Source organism: Watersipora subatra, chromosome 9, assembly GCF_963576615.1.
Source record: "Watersipora subatra chromosome 9, tzWatSuba1.1, whole genome shotgun sequence".
In the NCBI taxonomy this organism is placed as follows: Eukaryota; Metazoa; Bryozoa; class Gymnolaemata; order Cheilostomatida; family Watersiporidae; genus Watersipora; species Watersipora subatra.
The window spans coordinates 59,926,978-59,948,200 of record NC_088716.1 but is presented as its reverse complement, the minus strand read 5'-3'; the positions used below and the strand labels follow the sequence as shown (position 1 = coordinate 59,948,200).

The 21,223-nt window shown below is 36.2% G+C and overlaps 2 protein-coding genes across 2 annotated transcripts; both read left to right on the top strand.

The window, feature by feature from the left end:
- Nucleotides 1–692: 692 nt before the first annotated feature.
- On the top strand, nt 693–2,124 carry LOC137405299 (effector protease OspD3-like). Its single transcript, XM_068091526.1, has 2 exons — nt 693–1,927; nt 2,064–2,124. The coding sequence occupies exons 1-2, from the start codon at nt 693–695 to the stop codon at nt 2,122–2,124; spliced, it is 1,296 nt and encodes a 431-aa protein (XP_067947627.1).
- An 81-nt stretch (nt 2,125–2,205) lies between these two features.
- On the top strand, nt 2,206–19,698 carry LOC137404108 (uncharacterized). Its single transcript, XM_068090261.1, has 12 exons — nt 2,206–3,114; nt 3,317–3,493; nt 4,651–4,731; nt 5,042–5,170; nt 5,496–5,642; nt 5,946–6,055; nt 8,374–8,512; nt 13,630–13,739; nt 13,990–14,107; nt 15,420–15,498; nt 16,697–17,641; nt 19,178–19,698. The coding sequence occupies exons 1-12, from the start codon at nt 2,313–2,315 to the stop codon at nt 19,491–19,493; spliced, it is 3,153 nt and encodes a 1,050-aa protein (XP_067946362.1). The 5' UTR covers nt 2,206–2,312; the 3' UTR covers nt 19,494–19,698.
- Nucleotides 19,699–21,223: the final 1,525 nt, after the last annotated feature.

The window sequence follows — 21,223 nt, the reverse complement described above, 5'->3', positions numbered from 1 at the left end:
TATTGATTACTTCAGTTTGTTTGATCACAACTTTTTTACCTATCAATCAGTCCTTTTTTCCTAATTGACGAAAGGGCTTCTCCAAGCCAAAAAAGAATTGGTGAAATGACGGAAATGTGACTAAGCACAGATGGCCCATTCTCTATGTTGGGGATTCAGTCAGGACCTGCTTTGTGGCTTTGTACTTCTTACTCTTCCTCATGCTTAGAAAAATACTTGGTCAGCGTTTAGTTTGAAACAAAAGTAAAATAATACGTTACTTGAGTGGATTGAGCAATGATATAGGGTAGACCTTACAATAGTAAAAGACGAGCAGTTCTCAAATCAACTTATATTTAGTATTTCATTATTATCACCCATATCCTTAACAATAATTGGCTATCTTATGTTTGAAAACTTGATATAAAAACAACAAAAGTTAAGTAGGTCAAGCATTGAGTTATGAACGAAAAGTTGTCAAGCTGCCAAAATAATAAACATGTGATATCTATCTAATCTATTGACAGGTGGTAGTCCTCCGCCGCTCGTTAAAAAAACTTCCTCGCTTGCACTCAGCCTACTGTGTCAATAATAGATGAAAACAAGCCTGTAGGCACATAGTACAGTAGTTGTTAAGCTACAGCGATTGACTGGTGAATGATCAGTGGAACAGACACGCTGAAAACTCTTTTGCACTATCAACAACTATGAGTATGGACATCTTGAAAGGCTGCCCAAAAGAAAGAGTTCTGTTCAGAGCTGCTGCTTGTGGACATTTAGGTTTGATTCAAGGTTTATTCAGCGCGGTGCCAGCAGATCAACTAGTGAAGGAGACACAGCTACCAACTGAAGATTCTTCCATTGTGCTCCCTTCTAGCAGCTATAGTAGTTGTGTTTCATCTGAGGAAGTAACAAGTTTGAATCTACTGAAAGTAGACAAGGCTGAAAAGATGGCAAAAGCTCATGTATCAACAAAAGACGGGACTGCTGCGACTCGTGTTTCCTATTTGAAGTCAAGCTCTACCGCCGACCTGTGCCGGAAGATGTTGTTTCAACAAAACAGTGCTGGAGAGTCTGCTCTAATGGTGGCGTCTAAACACGGCCACATAGATGTCATCAAAAAGATTTTAAAGCTGACTCCGCAAAATATGCTATACGACTTGCTCACCCTGGCCAATAACGAGGGTCAAAATGCTCTCACGCTAGCGGCTAAACATGGTCATGAGGACATTGTAAGAATGCTTTTATGGAATCTAACCCCAAAGCAAAGGTATGAGCTGCTCACTTTCAAAAGTTTTGACAGCATGTCAGCATTAGAGTTTGCCATTTGTAAGGGCCACTGCTCGAGTTTCAGCATTATGCTAGATTCAATTTTATCAGCAAACTATTTACCAGAGCAGCATATCAACAGTCAGTCCTTGCTTCGGCTTGCCATTGAACACAATCAGCCCGCTAATACTGACATAGTTTTGCGTTATACCGCGCTAGAAGACAAATGCAAACTTCTGCAAGAGTCCCTTGCTAGTTCTTGTGCCAACCATCCTCACCGCAGACAGGAAATCAAGCACTTGCTTAAATCTATCAGTTTTGCATCACTGGCCGATCTTCTACACAAAGAAAATGATGATGGAAATTCCTATTTGTTCTCTGCAGTTAACCATAAACAAGCTGACTCAGTCATTCTTATACTAGACAATGTTCCTCTTGACCTGAAGGAAAAGTTGTTGCAGCAACAAGACAAAAATGGTTCGACTCTTTTATTACTTGCCACAGACAATGGTTACCTAGACATTGTCAAAGCCATAGTAAACCAACTTCAACCGGAAGAGCTTGATAAATTGCTACGCCTAGTTGACAACGACGGTAATACACCACTATTGCTTGCTGCGTATCATGGCTATGCTGATATCACTAGAGTTTTGCTCCGACCCCTTACAGTAAAGTTGAGGTATGAACACCTGATATCTAAAAACAAGTTTGGAGACAATATGATCTTTGTCGCTGCCAAGCATGACCAATCCCAAGTGATCAGAAATATTGCATCTTTTCTCAGCTCAGATCAAATAAATCATTTACTCTTAAAGCCAAGCAGAGATGGAAATGCTGCCATTCTACACGCATCCTACTGTGGCTGCTCGAATGTAGTGAAGTTCATATTAGACTTGGCAAACTCAACTCAAAAAAAGGAATTGTTGATGTTACACAATAATGATGGAGACACGGCCATTTCTCTTGCTGCCCGCAAGTCCCACCTCTCAACCATTAGATGTCTTCTTAGCGCAAAAGCGGAGTTCAATATTTTTCCTATTCTAAAGATCCAAAACAAGTTTGGTATGACATGTGTTCACCATGCTGCCTTTCACGGCTTTACAGAAGTTCTGAACGAGCTTCTAGGTTCTGCTAGTTCACAAGAGAAGTATGAGTTGCTGTCTCTTGAAGATGATAAGGGGAACATTCCTCTTGGTGGTGCTGTTGTTGGTCAACATTATAAGACAGTGTGTGCTATACTAAGTGCATTAGAAGATGTCTGCAGACATAAAATTCTTTCGCTGTTGAATGATTCTAAGAAAACAGTTCTTCACATTGCGGCCTTCAAAGGATTCACTGATATAGCTGATGTCCTTCTAGCCTCCGTTAGTAGAGAAGAACAACTCGATCTGCTTTTTGTTCACGGTAGTTCCTCAGATGTAAATACCCCCATCATTGAGGCAATCATGCAAGGACATGTGGACACGTTCAAGCACCTCATGGATTTGGTAGACCCTTCAGATAGACTTAGAGCTCTACTCATGCATAATCATGAGGGTCTCTTAGCACCGTACACTGCCCTCACCTTTGGCTATTCATCTATGGAGCAGAATATTCTAGAATCTTTGCCAGATGCTGACCGTCCACATCTTGCTGAACAGATGCATGCTAAGAACACAGAGCTACCAACTGAAGATGCCAATGACTCCAATGTTTTCACAGCTGGAGGCATTCATTCTTCTGATCAAGTGGAAAAGCAAATATTCAAGTCAGTGTCTGACTTCCATGGTGAAACTGAAAGAAGTGTTCCTCAAATTTTTGAATGCAAGCCTAATATCGCAGTTTATGAAACTGAAGAGGAAGAGGCAGCTAAGAGGCAGATTGCAGGTATAGTTAAAATTTATTAGAAAGGAGAGAAATGAGTTGGTTGCACAGGTAGAAAAGCTACCGGCAATACAATCTTCTCAACAGGATATGCTCAGTCTTGTTATAGTTTTCTATCATGATGTTAAAGTTTGTTTTTAGACGCTGCTATTTCACGCATATTTATATGAAAAATGCATGTGGTGTAATTTACCGTTCTCTGCAGGGCAAATCACATCTGTTTCTGAAACAAACCCAGAAACTAGCAATGGACGATTAGTTCGCCATAACAGCTCATCATTCCCTGTTGCCTGGAGTTCTACTTACAAGCAAACCATCCATGACAGAAGCCAAACATCTGACTCTCCGCAGCAGATGGACAGTGATTTTTCACTCTTTCAAGGTAGTATGACTCACAGTTTGTTACAAGATATTAAAGTATCAATCAAGTCTTTGAAAAACATGGGAGAATCAACAGTTATATTTTTGTAATATCATTCACTGTCTATTCCTTACTGTACGCTGTCTTGGTTAACAGCATACTTTTGTAAGAGCCGAGTTGTTTCTATAACTTAAAACTGGAGGTTATACTGTATTTTATTAACATTAGAATTCAAAGACTATGATTTTAGAACTGTAAGAGTTTACAGTCAACCACTCCTGGCAGATATATTTTAGTAGATTTTATCAGAAATTATTGGTATTTTTCTATCATTTGCGATTATTTTTGATGTTTGAAGTGATTTGACTGCCAGGATGTTTTAAGATTAAAATCGAAAAAAACCTGGCAGTCAAATCACTTCAAACATCAAAAACAATCGCAAATGATAGAAAAGTGTACTCTTGTGCATCTGCACTCGTTTGCATACTCTTACCTGACTAGTTATTAATTCTGATGGCTTTCATCTGTTATTCTTACAACTAACATTTTAGATATTAAATTGTTCAAATTTCTATAAAAGCTTGTTGCTGTATTCGCTAGGTTATAACCCTAACTCTATAACCCTAACCCTAACTTATAAAAAGCCCAGAATTTGTTATAATAGAACGATGATGACAAAAAATATACTAGCTATCAGCTAGTTGACCTATTTATTTACTAACCAATCAGTGCTAACAGCAGATATAAGCGGAACTCTCAAACCATTACTGGTCATCAAAAGCCTCTAGCAGTTGTGATTTTCCATTTTGACAGCACTCGTAGATTATAATTACTTTAGTAGTATCTGTGAACTCTGGCAACTCTAAAACTGGCGAAACTCGCTGATTAGAGTTTTGTTTCAATTGTAGTTAGGCACAAGTTTACAATAACCCTTCAATGCTTCAACCTTACAGAGCTCTGTTCCATAGTATTTATTGCAACTTCAGCATATGATTAGATTTATACTCATTCTTTTCTATATGTGTGTTTCTATTTCTGTATTCATCCATCTGTTGCAAACTAGCATATCACTTGTAGACACGAGAAGACAACTCATTTATCAAATGAACAAATGACAAATACTGCCACTTTAATGTTAAGCAATAATTTAATGCATATATTCATCGCATTAATTTTAGAGAGCACTGCTTGCGGAGGTCCTCAGGAAGAGCGGACTGTTTATGAATTACCAATGACAAGCCAGCAGCCCGAAATAGAAGGTATCAGCACCATAGCAAAAACTATTTAGTCTAATTTGAGTTAAGTGAACCAACGTTAATTATATCATTCACAGATATATAACCGGCATTAAAGATGGAGAGTAGTCGAACAGTTTCATTTTATGCTCCGACAAAGAAGAATTGTTTCTCACAAGCCAAACCGTAAAGTCTAGGCAGGAACCAGCTAGTTAAAATTTATGGACAGAAGATTTGCTTGAGTGCCATTACTGTACACGTAACAATTAAGAATTATAATACAAATATCATGCTGACTGAATAAAAAACACAAAGGGTTTATTTGCTGTTGTAGATAGCAATGCACCAACATTGCCTGAAGATCTACAGAAAGACGTTCAGAAAAAAATTAACATTGATTTGATTATGAAGTACATTTTTCAGCCGTTGAATGTTTTGGACTCAACTAGCTTATATTTGACAGGTATGAAGTTATGCCTAATAATAATGTCTTATAATTATAACTTATGTAACATCTATCTGTTATATCCTACCGTGAATATCAATTGAATGAGTTATTTGAGCTAACGTGAAAACAACCTTCTGCAAAAACAATAAATTAATCTGGCTATACTGCTATAGAAGTTAATCCTTTGGAAGGTGAGATGGAGTCAGTCGATTTAGTTACTGTGCACTCTAAAAGTTTCCTAATAGCAGAGAATCCTCCAATTAGTAATTGAAAAACTTTATCATCTATAACGATTATCACATTTATACTGTTATTAATAAAAGTTGATTTAATGTTTCAGGGAAAGAAGCTTCTTTCCAGTCACCAAAGAAGCATGTCACACCTGAAGTACTCATACCCTTTAACATGTTCAGTTTGGAGATAGGAAAGCATGTCAAATTTGAGATGTTCCTAACCCAATCAGTGGAGATACTCAATGAATTTTTAAGTATGTCAACACTGCACTGGCTAACAAAATTAATTGTGGACGACCAATGGTGATAAAAGATAAAGCTTAGCATATCTGCAACACGATGATTACAGAGCTAAAGCAAGTGCTTATCAAATAACTACGTGGTACAACAAACAAAGAGGCAATGTATAATCGCTAGAGAACTATCATAGTCAATTGGTCAATGATTTTTAGTAAATTGCTTTAATCAGTACAGGCATTCTTTTGAAGATTACAGTAGGTGGGCGGACCTAAGGAGCCGACCTTTGTGTGCAGAAACAGACATTTTATTTTTTGTAGTTGGCAGATTAAGGACGAAAAAGCAGAATTGCCAGTGCCTAAACAGCAATCTGCATGAAATAGACCCTCAAATATTAAACAAAGAAACCTCAACACCAGTGGATTCTAGGGTGAGCGATTTTAATTCATAAGGTTGTAAACGCTGCTCGGTCTTTTACGGCATATCAGCTAATTCTCTTTTTTCACTCTCAGAATAATCACGCATGAGAGTAGAGTGCTTTCGTGTATATTTGTATATAACAGGCAGTCGCAGCCAATGACTACTCTGCCATCATAAAAAACGTGCCAGTCTTTTATATGGTTGACCTATGACAAGTGTTACATAAGATAGCATGGTCAAACTCGTGATGGCACTTACAAAGTTGTGGTAAAACATTATTCAATACACAGGGAAAATGATATTGTAAGTGGCTAAATACAGATATGCATACGCAACAGCTAATACTGCAGAAGATCACTAAAATAAAGTGTAAGTTCTAAAATGTAGCCGATGTCTGGGTGCTACGGCCACCACTAGGTGACTACAGGTTACGATGTCCCTGTTATAAAATATTTTTCGCCCAACTCTATAAAACATGATGCTTTTTTGTTCTCACCATACTAGGGCGGATTTGTTCTGTCATACGATATCAACGATAACTTCTCTCACAATTGAAATTTGGCGATTGTTGTACTGATTACGACAAAATAACAAAAATTCTAATATGCTTTTTTTCCACTGTCAGTGTTATCCATTATGGTAAAAACGGCTTCGCAAATACATAAGAGATAAAATTTTAGTTCAAAGTTTGAAGTTTATTAAAATACATAATAAAACTTCCTTCAAGTATTTATGTGTTTAGTAAGCTAAATTCATTTAAGTTAGATTCAGAGTTTATGTTACATGTCTGTCTTGAAGGTACAAACTCTGCATGTAGCACACTGTAATGTTACATTTTCTTGCAGATCATAACCAAAAAGTTCACTAAAGCTATTGTAGGTACTTATAGTTAAGGTTAAGATATCATTTTGTTACTATTTTTAATGATGCTTTTTACCAGGAAGTGATTGGAGTAGATAATTACTGTGGGTTTCCATACCACTCTATACGCCTATATGATATTTTTGCCTTATGATGCTAACACTGAAACGAACTGAAATCATATAATTGTATACCAAATAATTTTTCATTGTAATCAAAACAAAATGGACTGTATTTAGCCATTACTTGCTAATTTTCACATTTATTTCACATTTACATTTAAACACCTTTGTGTTTTATTTTTTTCCTAATTTGTTTAAACAAAACACTTCTTTCATGATATGAAATTTAGAAGTTACAGTTGTTTGAAAAAGTTTAAAAACCTTTACAATAGTTTTATTTTTTCTCTTAATTCATTTGAACTGCACAAAAAAGCTCTTTTTCTCATGGTGTGAAGTTCAAAAGTTAGAATGGTAAATGGTGTATATGTTGAATAGAAATAAATTTTTTGTTCAAAGACTTTTTTATTACCCGGACAATGCCGGGCATTTAGCTAGTATAGTTATAAAATGAACATAGGTCTTCAAATTTAGAAAAAATAAAAGCTAAAAGTTCCAACAAATTGCAACGCAGGCTAAAAGATCATTGAAGGTTAATAGCAAGTGACAGATATCAACTGGTAGAGCTATTTTTCAGCTTCCCAATGCATATTTATTGAAAGAGCAATTGTTAAATAACGTGCAGGTACCTACCTGGTTACAACGTAGTAGAATAAGAACCTCCATGAGGTCCTGTATAGCTTATATACCAATAGTCCCGAAAAGCCAATGAAGCTGTTAATCCTATAGTGTCATAATCTGATAGCTTTAACACTATAGCAATATCATCATTGACCTTGACTCCTAAGAGCGTCTCATCATTGCCATAGACATCGGTACGCTACATAAGACCTCGAAACACAATTACACACCATCTATGACAAGTTGGAGGTAAATTATTATAGATTTATTGCATCCAAAAAGTTAATGTCGCTACCCCGAAGGAAAGTGCAACATATAGGCAACATTTGCTTTACCAGTAAAAAGGTTAAATTTAGCTTCCAAAATTCTGACAAGCTATTTGAAAAAAAACAATGCCACCTTCTACTCAAACGTCACTTCTAATAAAACCACTCTTTATGGAAGAGTTGCAAAATAAAGCGCCAAATAGGAGTTTTATGGCATGTACATTTAGTAGTACAAACATATATAATATATTATATATATTATATGTAATATATATTATATTACATATAATATATATTACATATCATATATATTATAGGCCTATATGTAATCACATATAAATTATGACATATATTATTATACCTATATAATTTGTATATTTAATGTATATTATTTAAACATGTATCTATATTATTTAGCTAAAGATTCTTTTTTATCTTCTACTTGCTGCTATAAATATTAGGACAATGGACTTGAAGCTGACAACCCGGAAGAAAGTTCAGATAAACCCCAAAAAATTAGCCAGCATCAAAATAGTGAGCAACCTGAAGAGGAAGCAAATAAAGTGACAGCTTCTTTGGTTCACACAAGTTCAGAAAATGGTAAATGAGATGATTACTAAAGTACTACTAAGTATGCTAATGGTTTTCACTGAAGAAGATAACTTCCAAGTGGTGCCTGGGGTGAGATGGTAATCAGTATGACAGAGTCATCCAGACTTAAGTTAGAGGGTGGAGTATCATGACCTGCTATGGGTTAGAATACATATTGTATGGGTGGTGGGGTTTCAATTGTCAGCTTTTAGTATATACTTGTAAAATTCAATCTAAATGCAACAGTAACGGTGATGCTGGTATAGAATTCATACAAATACAGTAATATATATTAAACATCAATATAAAGAAATAGTAATAATGAAGTTTGATAGTAATAAATACTTCAAGTATTACAGGTAGCTTTAAAATACACGAAATACATAAAATATGTAACAACTAAGTAAACACACCAGTAATTCTTTTATTACTACATCTAGGAGACATGCGGCCTAAAGTGCTTACATGTACCTTGTATTTAGAAGGGGCGTTAAAATTGGTAAAGAACACACCAATTTGCTATGCTATTATTAGGCATGAGGTGGGAAGCATACCAAGTTTTGCTGAGTTGATATTAGGCGTAATGTGGGAAGCATAACAAATTTTGCTGAGTTAATATTAGGCGTAGCGTGGGAAACATACTAATTGTTTACTGCTAATAAAGCATTAAGGCAATTCATAAAATACAGCAACAATAAATTCATATCTAAATTCTTATCAGTTACATTAGTCAGCTGGGCAACAATCTTACATGTACATGTATATTTGCATCACTGCTTCAATTCTATATTGATTTTAATTATGAATAATATCTTATATACATCTTTATGTGAATTTCATTATAAGCTATACTGCAGCTCTGCAGCACAATCTATGATTTGAGAAAGTGTTAAACATACATTGTACAATAATACTAATGGGGATACATGTATAGAAGGTAGCGACGCAGCCAATAAAGGTATACAAGCATCTACCACTGTTGGGAACCTTTTAGCAAATTATTAAAGGTTGACTTGCAACAAAATTCACATTACAGTTATTTGGTATCAAAAGATTCGCCATGTCTTACTCTATTGTGTTGTAGGTGCCAAATATGTGGGAATGTGATTAAAAGCTCGTAAAAGCTAAAAACGAACAGAAAATCGCAGCCACACGAGATCGCCCTAGTTTGGATTCGTTTTCCAAAACGGCTAAAATGTGACGTATGTGTGCTAAAACGGCTAAAATGTGTGCGAGATAGTTTATGTTTACACTTTCATGCATCCTTATTCGTCGAACTATTTTCACAAATATACTTCACGCTTGCGATAAAAACCATGTCTATTGTTCTTACGCGTCTATTTTATCGGCATCGTAATGCTGCAACTTTGAGCACTGATATCTCAAAACGTAGCATAAAAATATGTTTAATTTTTTAAGCTTAGCTTGAACGATTGCATATCATCCTCTGATAAAAATGATGAGCCTTTTGGTCCGCTATGATGGTTGAAAAATGCTGTAGAAATTTTTCGCGCCATATAGCGGGAATTGTAAGTCACATGATCAGATAATGTTAGTTTCAGTTCAAGTTTGATCTATCGCAAATAGCAAACACGCTTTCTCATATTAAACTTGTTTATTTCAATTCGTCATCATGACTAACGCGCCACATAGTGTTTGTGCAGCTGCCAAGCTGAGAAGCATCTTTTTTTTGGCCAAGAGTTGAGAAAAGACCAGACCTTCACCGGGCGTGGAGCAACTGGGTGAAGCTGGATGTGACAAACTTTATTTATTCGCCTGCTTACTCTTACCTTTGTTTTCGCCAGTTCAAAGACGACATGTTTTCTAACCTGTTTGAATACTCCACATATCACCAAAGCACGTGAGTAATTTATTTTATGAACTATTTGTATTAGTAGTTGTAACTCGGGTTATTTTCTAGTATTCTCCTAATAGTACTGTATTAATCTATATTTAATATAACAATATTAATGTCATTTAATTGTAATATTATATTATTAGTATTTTATCTTTTTAATTACGTGTATTATTCTTATTATAATAACAAAACTAATTCATACTGCATATCTATCTGTAAAACGTAATATATTAATATATAATTGATAAAATAATGTTGTTTCACGATTAATTTCGCCAAATTTCTTAACCCCCACTCACTTATAGATATGTTATATAAAATAGTTATTGTCATTTTCTGGTATCATCGTTAATAGCATATTAATATTATTAGTTGATTATTATTAGTATTAGATGAAGAGTTTGTGCCAACCACTGAAGACTGGGAAGAGTTTGAGCGCTATGTTGGCCAGCGTCAAACGCTCTCCAATTACATGTAAGATAGAGCTGAACTAAACCAAACTTGACAAAATATAAAAAATATCCATAGAGTTATTACTCACATTTTATGTTTACAATATCATGGATTCTGATAGGGTTTTGTAAAATCTGTGTCATGATTGCATGGCTATATATTTATTCTTTTTCTGATCAAGCAAATATGATATAATAACAGGAAATGATGTTGTACAAATCTTATTGCAAGTCAACTATTGTGTTGTGATTTCAGACCCGAATCCTCCTTCAAGGAGGAGAAAATAATAGTAAGTGTGACAGCACTCCAGCGACTATTTCACTGTCACACCTGCGCCCTCCCCTGCTCATTCACGATGGTGAGAGAAGGCGGATGGGTAGCGTTCAAGGTTACATGTGCCTCCTGTCACCGATCGTACACTTGGGAAACAACTGCCAGGGTGAACAGAGCTCACGTCATCAACCCCCTGCTGGCAGCTGCATCACTCTTTTCTGGCGGATGCCTTATGCAGAACCTCCGTTTTCTGTCGCTCCTGAACATCGCAATACCAAGCCACAGCGTTTGCCTCTACCAACAAAGAGAATACTTACATGGTGTGAGTGTTAATATTTACTCATAAACTTGGAAAATGTGAGTAAAAGCTTGGCACACTAATTGAATAACAACATTTAGAAACAATTTTTTTCTTGAAATGAAAATATGTCATCCTTCAAGCAAAATATATTATAATTCAAAATTCTGATTCTTCATCATAATATAGCACAAAAAGGGGGAAGAGGATTCTACATTCTTAGACTAATGATAATGATACAAATTAATCTTGTATAATGAAGTTTTACAATATTTTACAGTATATTGCTGAGCAGTACACCCTGCATAACGAGGGATTGATGGCAGCAATCGATTGGGAGCTTGATTTGGCAGGTGACGGTAGATGCGATAGTCCGGGGCATTGCGCACTATACAGAGCCTACACTATGATGGATCAGAGCTGCGGTTTAATAGTCAGCAGCCATCTTGTCAAGGTAAAACTTTGGCAGTTTTTACTTCACAGCCTGACAAAAACCCAAATTTTTTAGTAGTTATCAATACATAAACATGAAGTTGCTCATCTAGCTAAATAGTTCATTCAAATAATGTGAAAGTAATTGTTGGTCGTAACTTTCTTTACTTTGCAGTCAACAGAGACCACCAGCTCTAACACCATGGAGCTGGAAGGCTTCAAGCGATGCCAGTCCGATCTAATTTCCCACGGCCTGAGAGTGAAGTCCATTACAACGGATGTTGTTACAAAGGTTGTGTGCATACTGCAAGCTTGTGTTTTGGCTTATGCCGCAAATTTGTCGCCGTGAGCGACGGCCTCTACCTGCATGCTTGGTGTCTAAGATTCGGGCTCTTTTCCCACCAACGGATGATGAAGAAGAGTTTGCAGACTTGCAAACAAGATTTGCGGCATAAACCAAAACACAAGATTGCGGTATGCACACAACCTTTTCCGAGCATTTGGCGATGGCTCTCCAAATGGGAATAGATTATCTACCAAAACAACTATTGAAAAACAATAATTGCTGATCATCAAAATAATCTCGATCTTTATATAATAAAATCATAAAACTAATACACTCTCTACTGTAGTAAGTGTACAAGCCAAATATACCAGTTCTCCTTGTGTTCCACGAGTTCAGAATATGTGTGTTCGACTGATGCATTAAATGTGTAACACAAGAATTGTAGATAATGCTTGACACATTAGCATAGCCTTGGTGTTGTTGGCATTAAATGAATATCCAACTCACTATGATATCGCAGGTAATTATTCCACCTCAACTCAAGGGGTGCAGACGCCACAAATTCGTTTACACCAGGATGCATACGCAGGCATTCATGCTCCCCTCGGTCAAGGAGACAATGCGCAAACTCAGCATAATGGCAGCACAAACATTCAGGAAGAGATGGCATGTCTTGACAACGCTCGCAGGCACACCACTCTGTAGCCGGTGGTATTAGCTCCTAAAGAAATGAACAGATATGTCTATGCAACCATAGCTAATACATCAGGTCGATGTTATCCAACAGTATATCAGTGCAGCACTAGATTTAAATATTAAAATTGTTAATGTTGTCATTCGAGAAAAATCTGTAATTATTTTTTCGCAATATTGAAGCGATAATTATCATCATTAAAATCATATATAATAATATTCGTTCTATCACTCTCAAGCTAAAACTATTACTACTAGCTAGCTTGGCACATAAGAGCTGGCTAGTGGCGGTGCTTACTTGCTGGGAGGTTTGATTCTGTTGAGGATCTTCTTCAGATAGAGCGTCAGGCTCGAAACGCCAGGGTCTTAACTCTTCAGAATTTGACATTTTTTATGATCGCAACTCAGACATGAATAGTCGAACGGAATGGCCAAGCCGAAACTGTAAAGTAGCGAGCATCTATATTTGATACGGGGTCTTAGGTAAAACCCGAAGTGATTACCATAAACTATTGCTACGATAAGTTTGATATTGAGCTTTTTATTGGCCTTTCAATTCACGCGAGAACATCACGTGACAAGACAATAACCATACAGCGCGGATACGTCATCGAAATCAAGAGATTCCAATCTACGGCGGCTTTTTGTTTTTGAGCTTTTAAGAGCTTTTAATCACATTTCCACATATTTGGCACCTACCACACAACAGAGTAAAACATGGTGAATCTTTTGATACCAAATAACTGTAATGTGAATTTTGTTGCAAGTCAACCTTTAAGTAGTTTATCTGGCAGAGAAAGGGGTCAGTTTCTTTTTGTATTTTGTATTTATAGACTCTGGATCTTCAGACCAGGGCATAGCTGATGATGTATCAAGTCCTTCAAATCCAACAGCGCTGGAGAATTGTAGAAATAGACCAGTGCAGGTGAATAGAGATGATCAGGTATGTATAAGTATGTATAGGTATGTCGTATGTATAAATACTACATAAAAAAAAGATATGAAAAATTAATAATAGTTGCCAATAGATTCCCTCACATTTGTTGGCTATTCTAAATCTTTAAGAGTTATTGTTAGTAATATTAATATTCTACTTTGACTTGCTCTGAACTTAAAAGACTGTTTAAAAACTACTTTGTAGTGTTAATTCATGAGGTAGTCGAGTGTGAACATATGTTCAATGTATTCTGCAGGCATCCTTACAATGTGAGGGAGCGAGTGCGAGCTGTTTACCAGCTGAAGGCAGTGAACAACATGAAAAGTTCCGTGAACTAACTCAAGCTGCCGGTGGAAGAAGTCAGTATACATCAGGTGAAGAAAGCTTGCAAGACATATCTAAAAAAGCCTGGGTCTATAGCATTAGTTGCGTTGCACAAAAGGACTGTAACAAAACGGTTGATAAACATGCAAATGCAGCATTTAATAACCTTGAAGCAATAATTTTTTCATATATTACTTTATTGGTAATATACCACTTCGAATGAAAAGCAAATACTTTCATTCAAAAGTTAAAAGACAATAAAGTAATGTACCAATTACTTTATTGGTAAAAATATATTTCAAACAGAATGTTTTCGAATTTATGCCACGCAAAATATCATAAAAGTGAAAAGAGGGCTACAGTTAGCCAATGAAGTCAAACAAATGATTTTTGAACCAAGTATCAGAGTAGGTGAGAAGTGACATGTTTTATGTGAGGGCAGGAGATCTTACCTCAACAAATATTGCTCAAAGCTGCGATGTTGAGCACCATGTTGTTGCATCATCAATAATTAGCAAACAGTCTTAATACAAAAGCAAAACTCTCCATGTACAGTCTGTATATAGCATGTGAAGTGGTCCAAGATAAATCAATCTATCTTAGTGTGATTATGGTAGACATTACCAAGTGATTAGTAGAAACAGCTGGACTAGTTCCTAATGAGTGCAAAGGTTCATTTTTAGGTTGCATAACTTTATAGTAGTCTTGAAACATCTTGTGAAGTCAAACAATAGCATAATGATGTCACAGAGTTCTTAACAGTATGGCTGTCATGACATCATCATGATTTTGTTAATTTTTAAACAGGAGCATTCTTGTTACTTTCCACTCTATACTCTAGTAAACATTTTCAGATCTAATGCAGATTTATTAAAGATGTTAGTTGGTATTTTTGAAGCATGGAAGTTGGGAAACTTTTAAGGTCAAGTCAACCTTTTGATCAAGTCAATTTTTTCTCATTGAATTTACAGAACTTTTTAGTTGCTCTGGTTGGTTGTGAAAAATGGTTTTTAATTAGTTGAGGCAGCATTACAGAGTTGGATAAAGAGAATAGCAGCTATTGCTGCTCCAATTGCATTGAGTGAGATTTACATTATGTTCTTCTCTCTTCAGCTGACAGCATTATATCAGCAAACAAAATCTATATCCTCAGAGAAACCTCACAATATTTCCTTATAGTAATCTATAAATGACTTTCAGGCACTTAATGTAGTGTAAATTTTAATGCATATTTACAGAGGTATGATATGGTGCAAATAATGGTTTTTATAATGCAACTTTTCCTTTTTATAAACCTTATTAAACGGATAGCTGTGGTGTTTGCTTACAGATTGTCTAATAGCTTTTCTTTTTTGGTCTCAGAGTCCTCAAAGCCTGGTGGAGATAATAAAGTGCTTGTGGACTATTCCAAATGGCCTCAACTTCGTTCAATGCTGATGAAGTAAGTCTTTTTCTGCAAAACAATAGGAGACTATAAAAACCAGGGTATCGTCTTATGAGTTTATGGTCTGCAATGTAATGTGTGCATCAAAGGAAAAAATCACCTATAGATGACTGATAAGGATGTTTTTATGTGAACTTAGGAGTATTGTTTAGAGAGTGATGTCACAAAGAGAGTGCAAATGGATCCAATATGGCGTCCTTATACTTCCGGTGGCATTACTCTCTCTATACATAACTCTGGTAAAGTAGAGCTGGTTCAAAGTTCTGCTAAAAGTTTAGCTGTCATTCGCTTGGTTATTTAATTTAGCCAACGCACCTTTCCTACTTACACGAGTCTTGCAACAGCGACGATAATAGACCACACCCTTGTAACCTAGCCTGACTCTTCTCCAAAAGCAAATGCAGCTATCCATACATCCATAATCTGGTGCTACCAAAGCAACTTTTGATTTTAATGGTAATGCAGAAGACACTTCTCTAATGTAAACATCCTATAATGTAAATTCCACTTAACATGGAATTTATGTGAAGTTTATTGCATAATATTATGTAAGATATTTCATATAGCGTGAAGCTTCAAGTCGGTGCAAGTTCTCAAATTCAATTTGCGTAACAAGAATCTCATAGTCTTAAAGTTTTGTTTTCTCTCTTGCTGTATTTCGGAGAAAAAGGGCATGTAGGGGTATTTCCATTTTATATAATATATAAAATAGAACACTATTTTATATACTATATCCAACACTATACCATACCCAACACTATACCACCAGGATACTAGTATATTATACTAGTATCCTGGTGGTATAGTGTTGGAGATGGGCATATAGAGGTATTTCTATTATATACACTAGTATTCTGGTGGTAAATTGTATGATATTGTGTCAGGTGTGTAAATAAAGCACAGGCAATAAGTAGCGTAGCCTCTCTCTCTCTTTCTCCCTGTCTCTCTCCTCTTTCTCTCTCTCTCTCTCTCTCTCTCTCTCTCTCTCTCTCTCTCTCTCTCTCTCTCTCTCTCTCTCTCTCTCTCTCTTCCTCTCTCTCCCTTCTCTCCCTCCCTGTCTCTTTCCTCTTTCTCCCTCTCTTCCCTCTCTCTTCCTATCTCTCTCCCTGTCTCTCCTCTTTCTCCCTCTCTCTTCCAAAGTAAAATGTTGAAATGAAATTTTTCTGAAAAACAATTACTGTTTTATATTTGCAAGAATCATGGAAGAGCACGAGATTAGAGCTGGTACATTTGATGAGGATGATGGAGAGATAGCAGTATTGATGACAGACATAGAAATTAAGAAACAAGCAGTTAAAGAAATGAAAAGTGCAGCTCAGTCATATGGCTATACCTTGTTTGCAGAAGAGCTGCGATGCAAGGGCGAAGAGCTTAGTTTAGCTGATCTCTTCAAGTTTGCTTTGGGTAATCAGAAATCAGATGTAGAGGAGTTTGTTTTTGGCACCTTTGATAATCCATCTTCAAGATTGATAACGAAAGTTCGCATAATAATGCAAGCGAAGAGCCGCCGAGATTACAATGCAGATAAACTTCGATATTTTTTACTCACCCCGTGTCATGGGCTACTATCTACAGAAGAAAGGCAGTATAAAATTGAAAAGCCACAAGATGTTGAAAAGCATCAGGAAAAGATGAAGAAATGCGTATTTAAAACGTTTTTTGATGCAAGACACTGCATGTGGGTCGGCTCAAAAGCAAATACGCTTGAAAATGAACCAAGATCTGTTTATCGATTTCTAAGGGCAAGGAACGAAGACTTTCCCGGATATGCTTCCTTACTGCATGATGCTATGCTCATCGAACTAGAAAGGAGTGAGGCTAAAGAAATCATCAGCTACTTCAAAACTCGTAAGACCAACCCCCATTTGAACAGCCCTGAAGCAGGGACCAGTGCTGAAGCAGTGACCTGTGCTGGAGCAGTGGCCAGTGCTGGATCAACAAGCTCAATCCCTAAATTTGAGGGTGACGATGTTGAAATTGTTCCAATTGATTCCAGAGATGAGTTAGAATCCCTAAGCCTCGCTCGTCATAAAATTTCTTGCAATGGCAAGTTTGGAAACCTTTGCCCAATACCAGGCTTTTCCTATTATTACTATGTGTTTGGAGATCATCTGTTGTTCCAGCTCGATGATGGCCAAACGTAAGTTTGTGGAACTGTTCTTGTGAAGCACATAAGGAATGGCCTTGTCTATTATTATTATTATTATATGTAGCAATCTTTAAGTTCAACAACCACAAAATTAAAACAGAAGAAGTCTTTTGAATATTGCATATATTTTGAGCACAACATAATTAAAATCTAATTGTCTAATTTTCATAGTTCCTTGCTTTTTAAAATTATATTGATGAACTTGTTTTACAATTTCTCATTACAGTAAAACAAAACTTGCAAACATTCAAAACAAAATCAAACTTACTTTCCGTTTTCTTCATGCAATTAAATAAATTTATTTCTCGATAAAAATTTTTACTTGAATATTTAGTTTTTTTTAATGAAACCTTTTTATAGGTTCATGTGTGTGTGCGCTGGTGTTTATGCATGTGGGTGTTATCTCATCATGAGCAACCAAAAACAAAGAAAAAAAGAAAGCATACTAACTATGAAAATACTATAAAAAACATTTGTTTGGAGAATTAGGTCCGAGTGCACTATAGTATAGCACTTAATCAAGGTGATAGGATGTAGCTAGTAAGCTTGGCAGATGTAAGGAGTTTAAAGTAAAATGAAGTAGTAAGATTTTTGTTCATTCACTGTTTTTGGTACAATCTAGCAAATACAAAGGTCAAAGGCCAATAATTTTGTATTTAAAATATTAAACCTTCAGCGAGTGGTTCTTAGCATCGGTTTTAAATTTTTAGTTTTGTTATCTTAGCCGGACTATTTCAGAGTGAAGCAACTCCAAATTCTATTGATCTCTGACCTTGAAGCATTATAAAAGTTAAGGAGCTTTAAACTGGTTTTTGAGGCTCTAGTGTAGTTTGTATGCTTCTACTTGGTTTTAATGATAGATTTAAAATGTGCCAGTAAGAGTATTTTTAGTTGATACAATCTTTCAACAGACAAAACTGAAAATTGAGCAAAATTGGTTTTGATGTTGTGTTTTTATTTGAATTATAAATAGAAATCACTTTGAAATTTCACAATTTTTTTCAATGCAAGATTTTGTTACATTACTCCATAATTCAAAACAACAACTCGGTTTTGAGCTGATAAAACTAGTATACGGTATGGAAAAATTTGGAACATTTTGTCGATAAGCCTTAAGCAGATTTTAGGTGCTTGTTAATGAAGGTTAGGAGCATTCTAAATTTTATTATTGCTCATCAATTTTGCTGAAAACCTTTTTAAAATTCAAATTGCACCATTTGTAATTTGTAAGAAGTCCCTGCATCAGCGTGGTCATTCTGGGTAGCAAATTTTTATGAAGTAGTTCCAGTTATAATCCTCTTTTGAAACCTAATAAGTCATATCAATCAAGCTCTTTGACAATATCATGATCATATCAATCAAATTTATAAGCTCTTTGACTGAAAGTGATTTGGTTTTCAGAGAGTTGCAAAAACTTCGTATTTGCAATCCATTGGGTTTTGGATAAAATAAGAAAACACGTGACATGTAAAGAGGTATCAGTTAAAAAACCAACTTGTTAATGTTAAGTGTTTGTTGAAATTTCAGGTTAGAAGGAGGAGATTGTGGTGCACTCGTTTACTTAGAAGATGGCGATGGTCCAAAAAAGAAAGTACTAGGACAATTTATTGGTGAAAAAGAAAGCAATAGCAAAAGATTTCCAAAATATATGGCTATCGCGCTACACTGGAACCTAATGCACATTCTGAAACAGAAGTCGTCTTACCTAGAAGATCTGCAAATTGCACTATTCTGGGATCCTCATATTGAGAACGTACGAGTCGCAGCAGCCAACCAAGGGAATTCTTTAACAGCTTTTCCCACTAATGGAGATTCTGGCATAGGGCCAAGCAAGGGCGTATAGTAACTCAAATTGTATTTGGACACATTCTAATCAGAGCATAGCGGTTAAACACCTTTAAGTTTTCTCCATAGATATATATACCTAGATTGGCCAATAATAGCTATTCCCATCGGTTGCCTTGTCAGACTTAAATAGCACGACGTATTGTATTGTCATTGTATTGTACCTCATGCTTGACTGCACTGTTATTAACAATGAAGCTCATCAGGAGAAGGTGACAAAATCACATTTATTTTCACATAAAAACCTTCTTGGATTCATAATCCAGTAAACTAAAGCAATTATGTGATAATATCTGATAACCACCTTAGATTAAAACTAAAAAAGCTGTGAATTGTTGCACACAAATCATGAGCCATCAGGGCTTTATTCGCCACCCTCTCCTATCCCCATGCTCTTTTTTCCCCTTCTGCAAAGAAGTGAGAAGGGGAAAAGAGAGAAGGGGGAAAGGAGAGGGGGGTGCAAATAGCCCACCCACTCAAAGAGCCAGACCCTGGCTAGGTAAATAGACTAATATCTTGCTGAACTAAACATGACTAAATATGATGAGTATGCAAGTATGTCTTAAGTCAAAAATGAGGCAGAATGATTATTTTACAGCTGGCTATGTAGCTGGCTAGGTCACCAAAGCTGAAGTGTAATGATTGTTTCACCCGCATCGTGGATGTTACTAACTATGATGTAAACCAAGCAACGAATTCCATAATCACAGTTAAGAATCATGGTGGGTGGTGGCTTGACTTTGTCTTCGCCTGTGGTGATTGAGGTTTGCAACCAGTGAGAAAGCGACGAGAGTGTTGCTTAGTAGTGCTGGGTTGGTGACAAACTTTCCCAGGCTAGCACTAATTGCCACCATGGAGAAGTTGCTGAGATTCAACATCATGCTATTGTTTAAGTGTAATCATCAAGCTAGTAGCCTAGCTCGTGAGATAGCAAAGATATATATTTCGATTAGGGCGCATTATGAAGCTAAGAATAGAGCTGGCACAGGTAGCTCGTCTGGTCTTGACCCACTGGGTCAGAGGTGACCGGGTCGGCCCACCTGACTCTCGGGTCTTCCTATACAAAGACACAGTAATTGCCACCATCGTTGTTATACTTAAACGACTCCATAGAAAAACTGTTAAATTTGTTGATGAGATTTAGGCACAAGGGTTTGGGACAGCTGTTCATGAATAGTTTCCGTGAGTTGTGTGCACATATTCATTTATCGTAAAGCTCCCAAACAATCGCTTCACCCGTGTTTGGTTGTGGGATAAATGTAGATATAAAATGGTTCAGAGAATGGTGCAATGGAGTAGGAAGGACCCACTATATTGTCTTCTATACTTGTATTGCTCTTGCCTACATACTTGTTGATCTATTTGTGAAGGTTAGGAATTGTTTTATCGTGATTATCCATTTAAGTACATATAAGTATTATATCACGCAACACGGCTTCGATTAAGATCTATGGTACCCATTGTTTTCTAAAATCGATGAATGGCTCTTTTTATGATAGCTGTTAGTGTTAAGATTCATGCTCTTCTGCTTAGTACTGTGGATGCGAATGCTGCCAAGTGAATGTTAATACCTCTGTTCATGCTAAACATAGCTAGTGTAGATCGTTCAGTCTGAAGAACAACAATATGACATGCTCATCCAACTATGGATATACCGTATATTAATTTTATGTACACCAGTCAATGCTACTTGAAACAAATTAGACCATGTGACAAAAAAAAAATTAA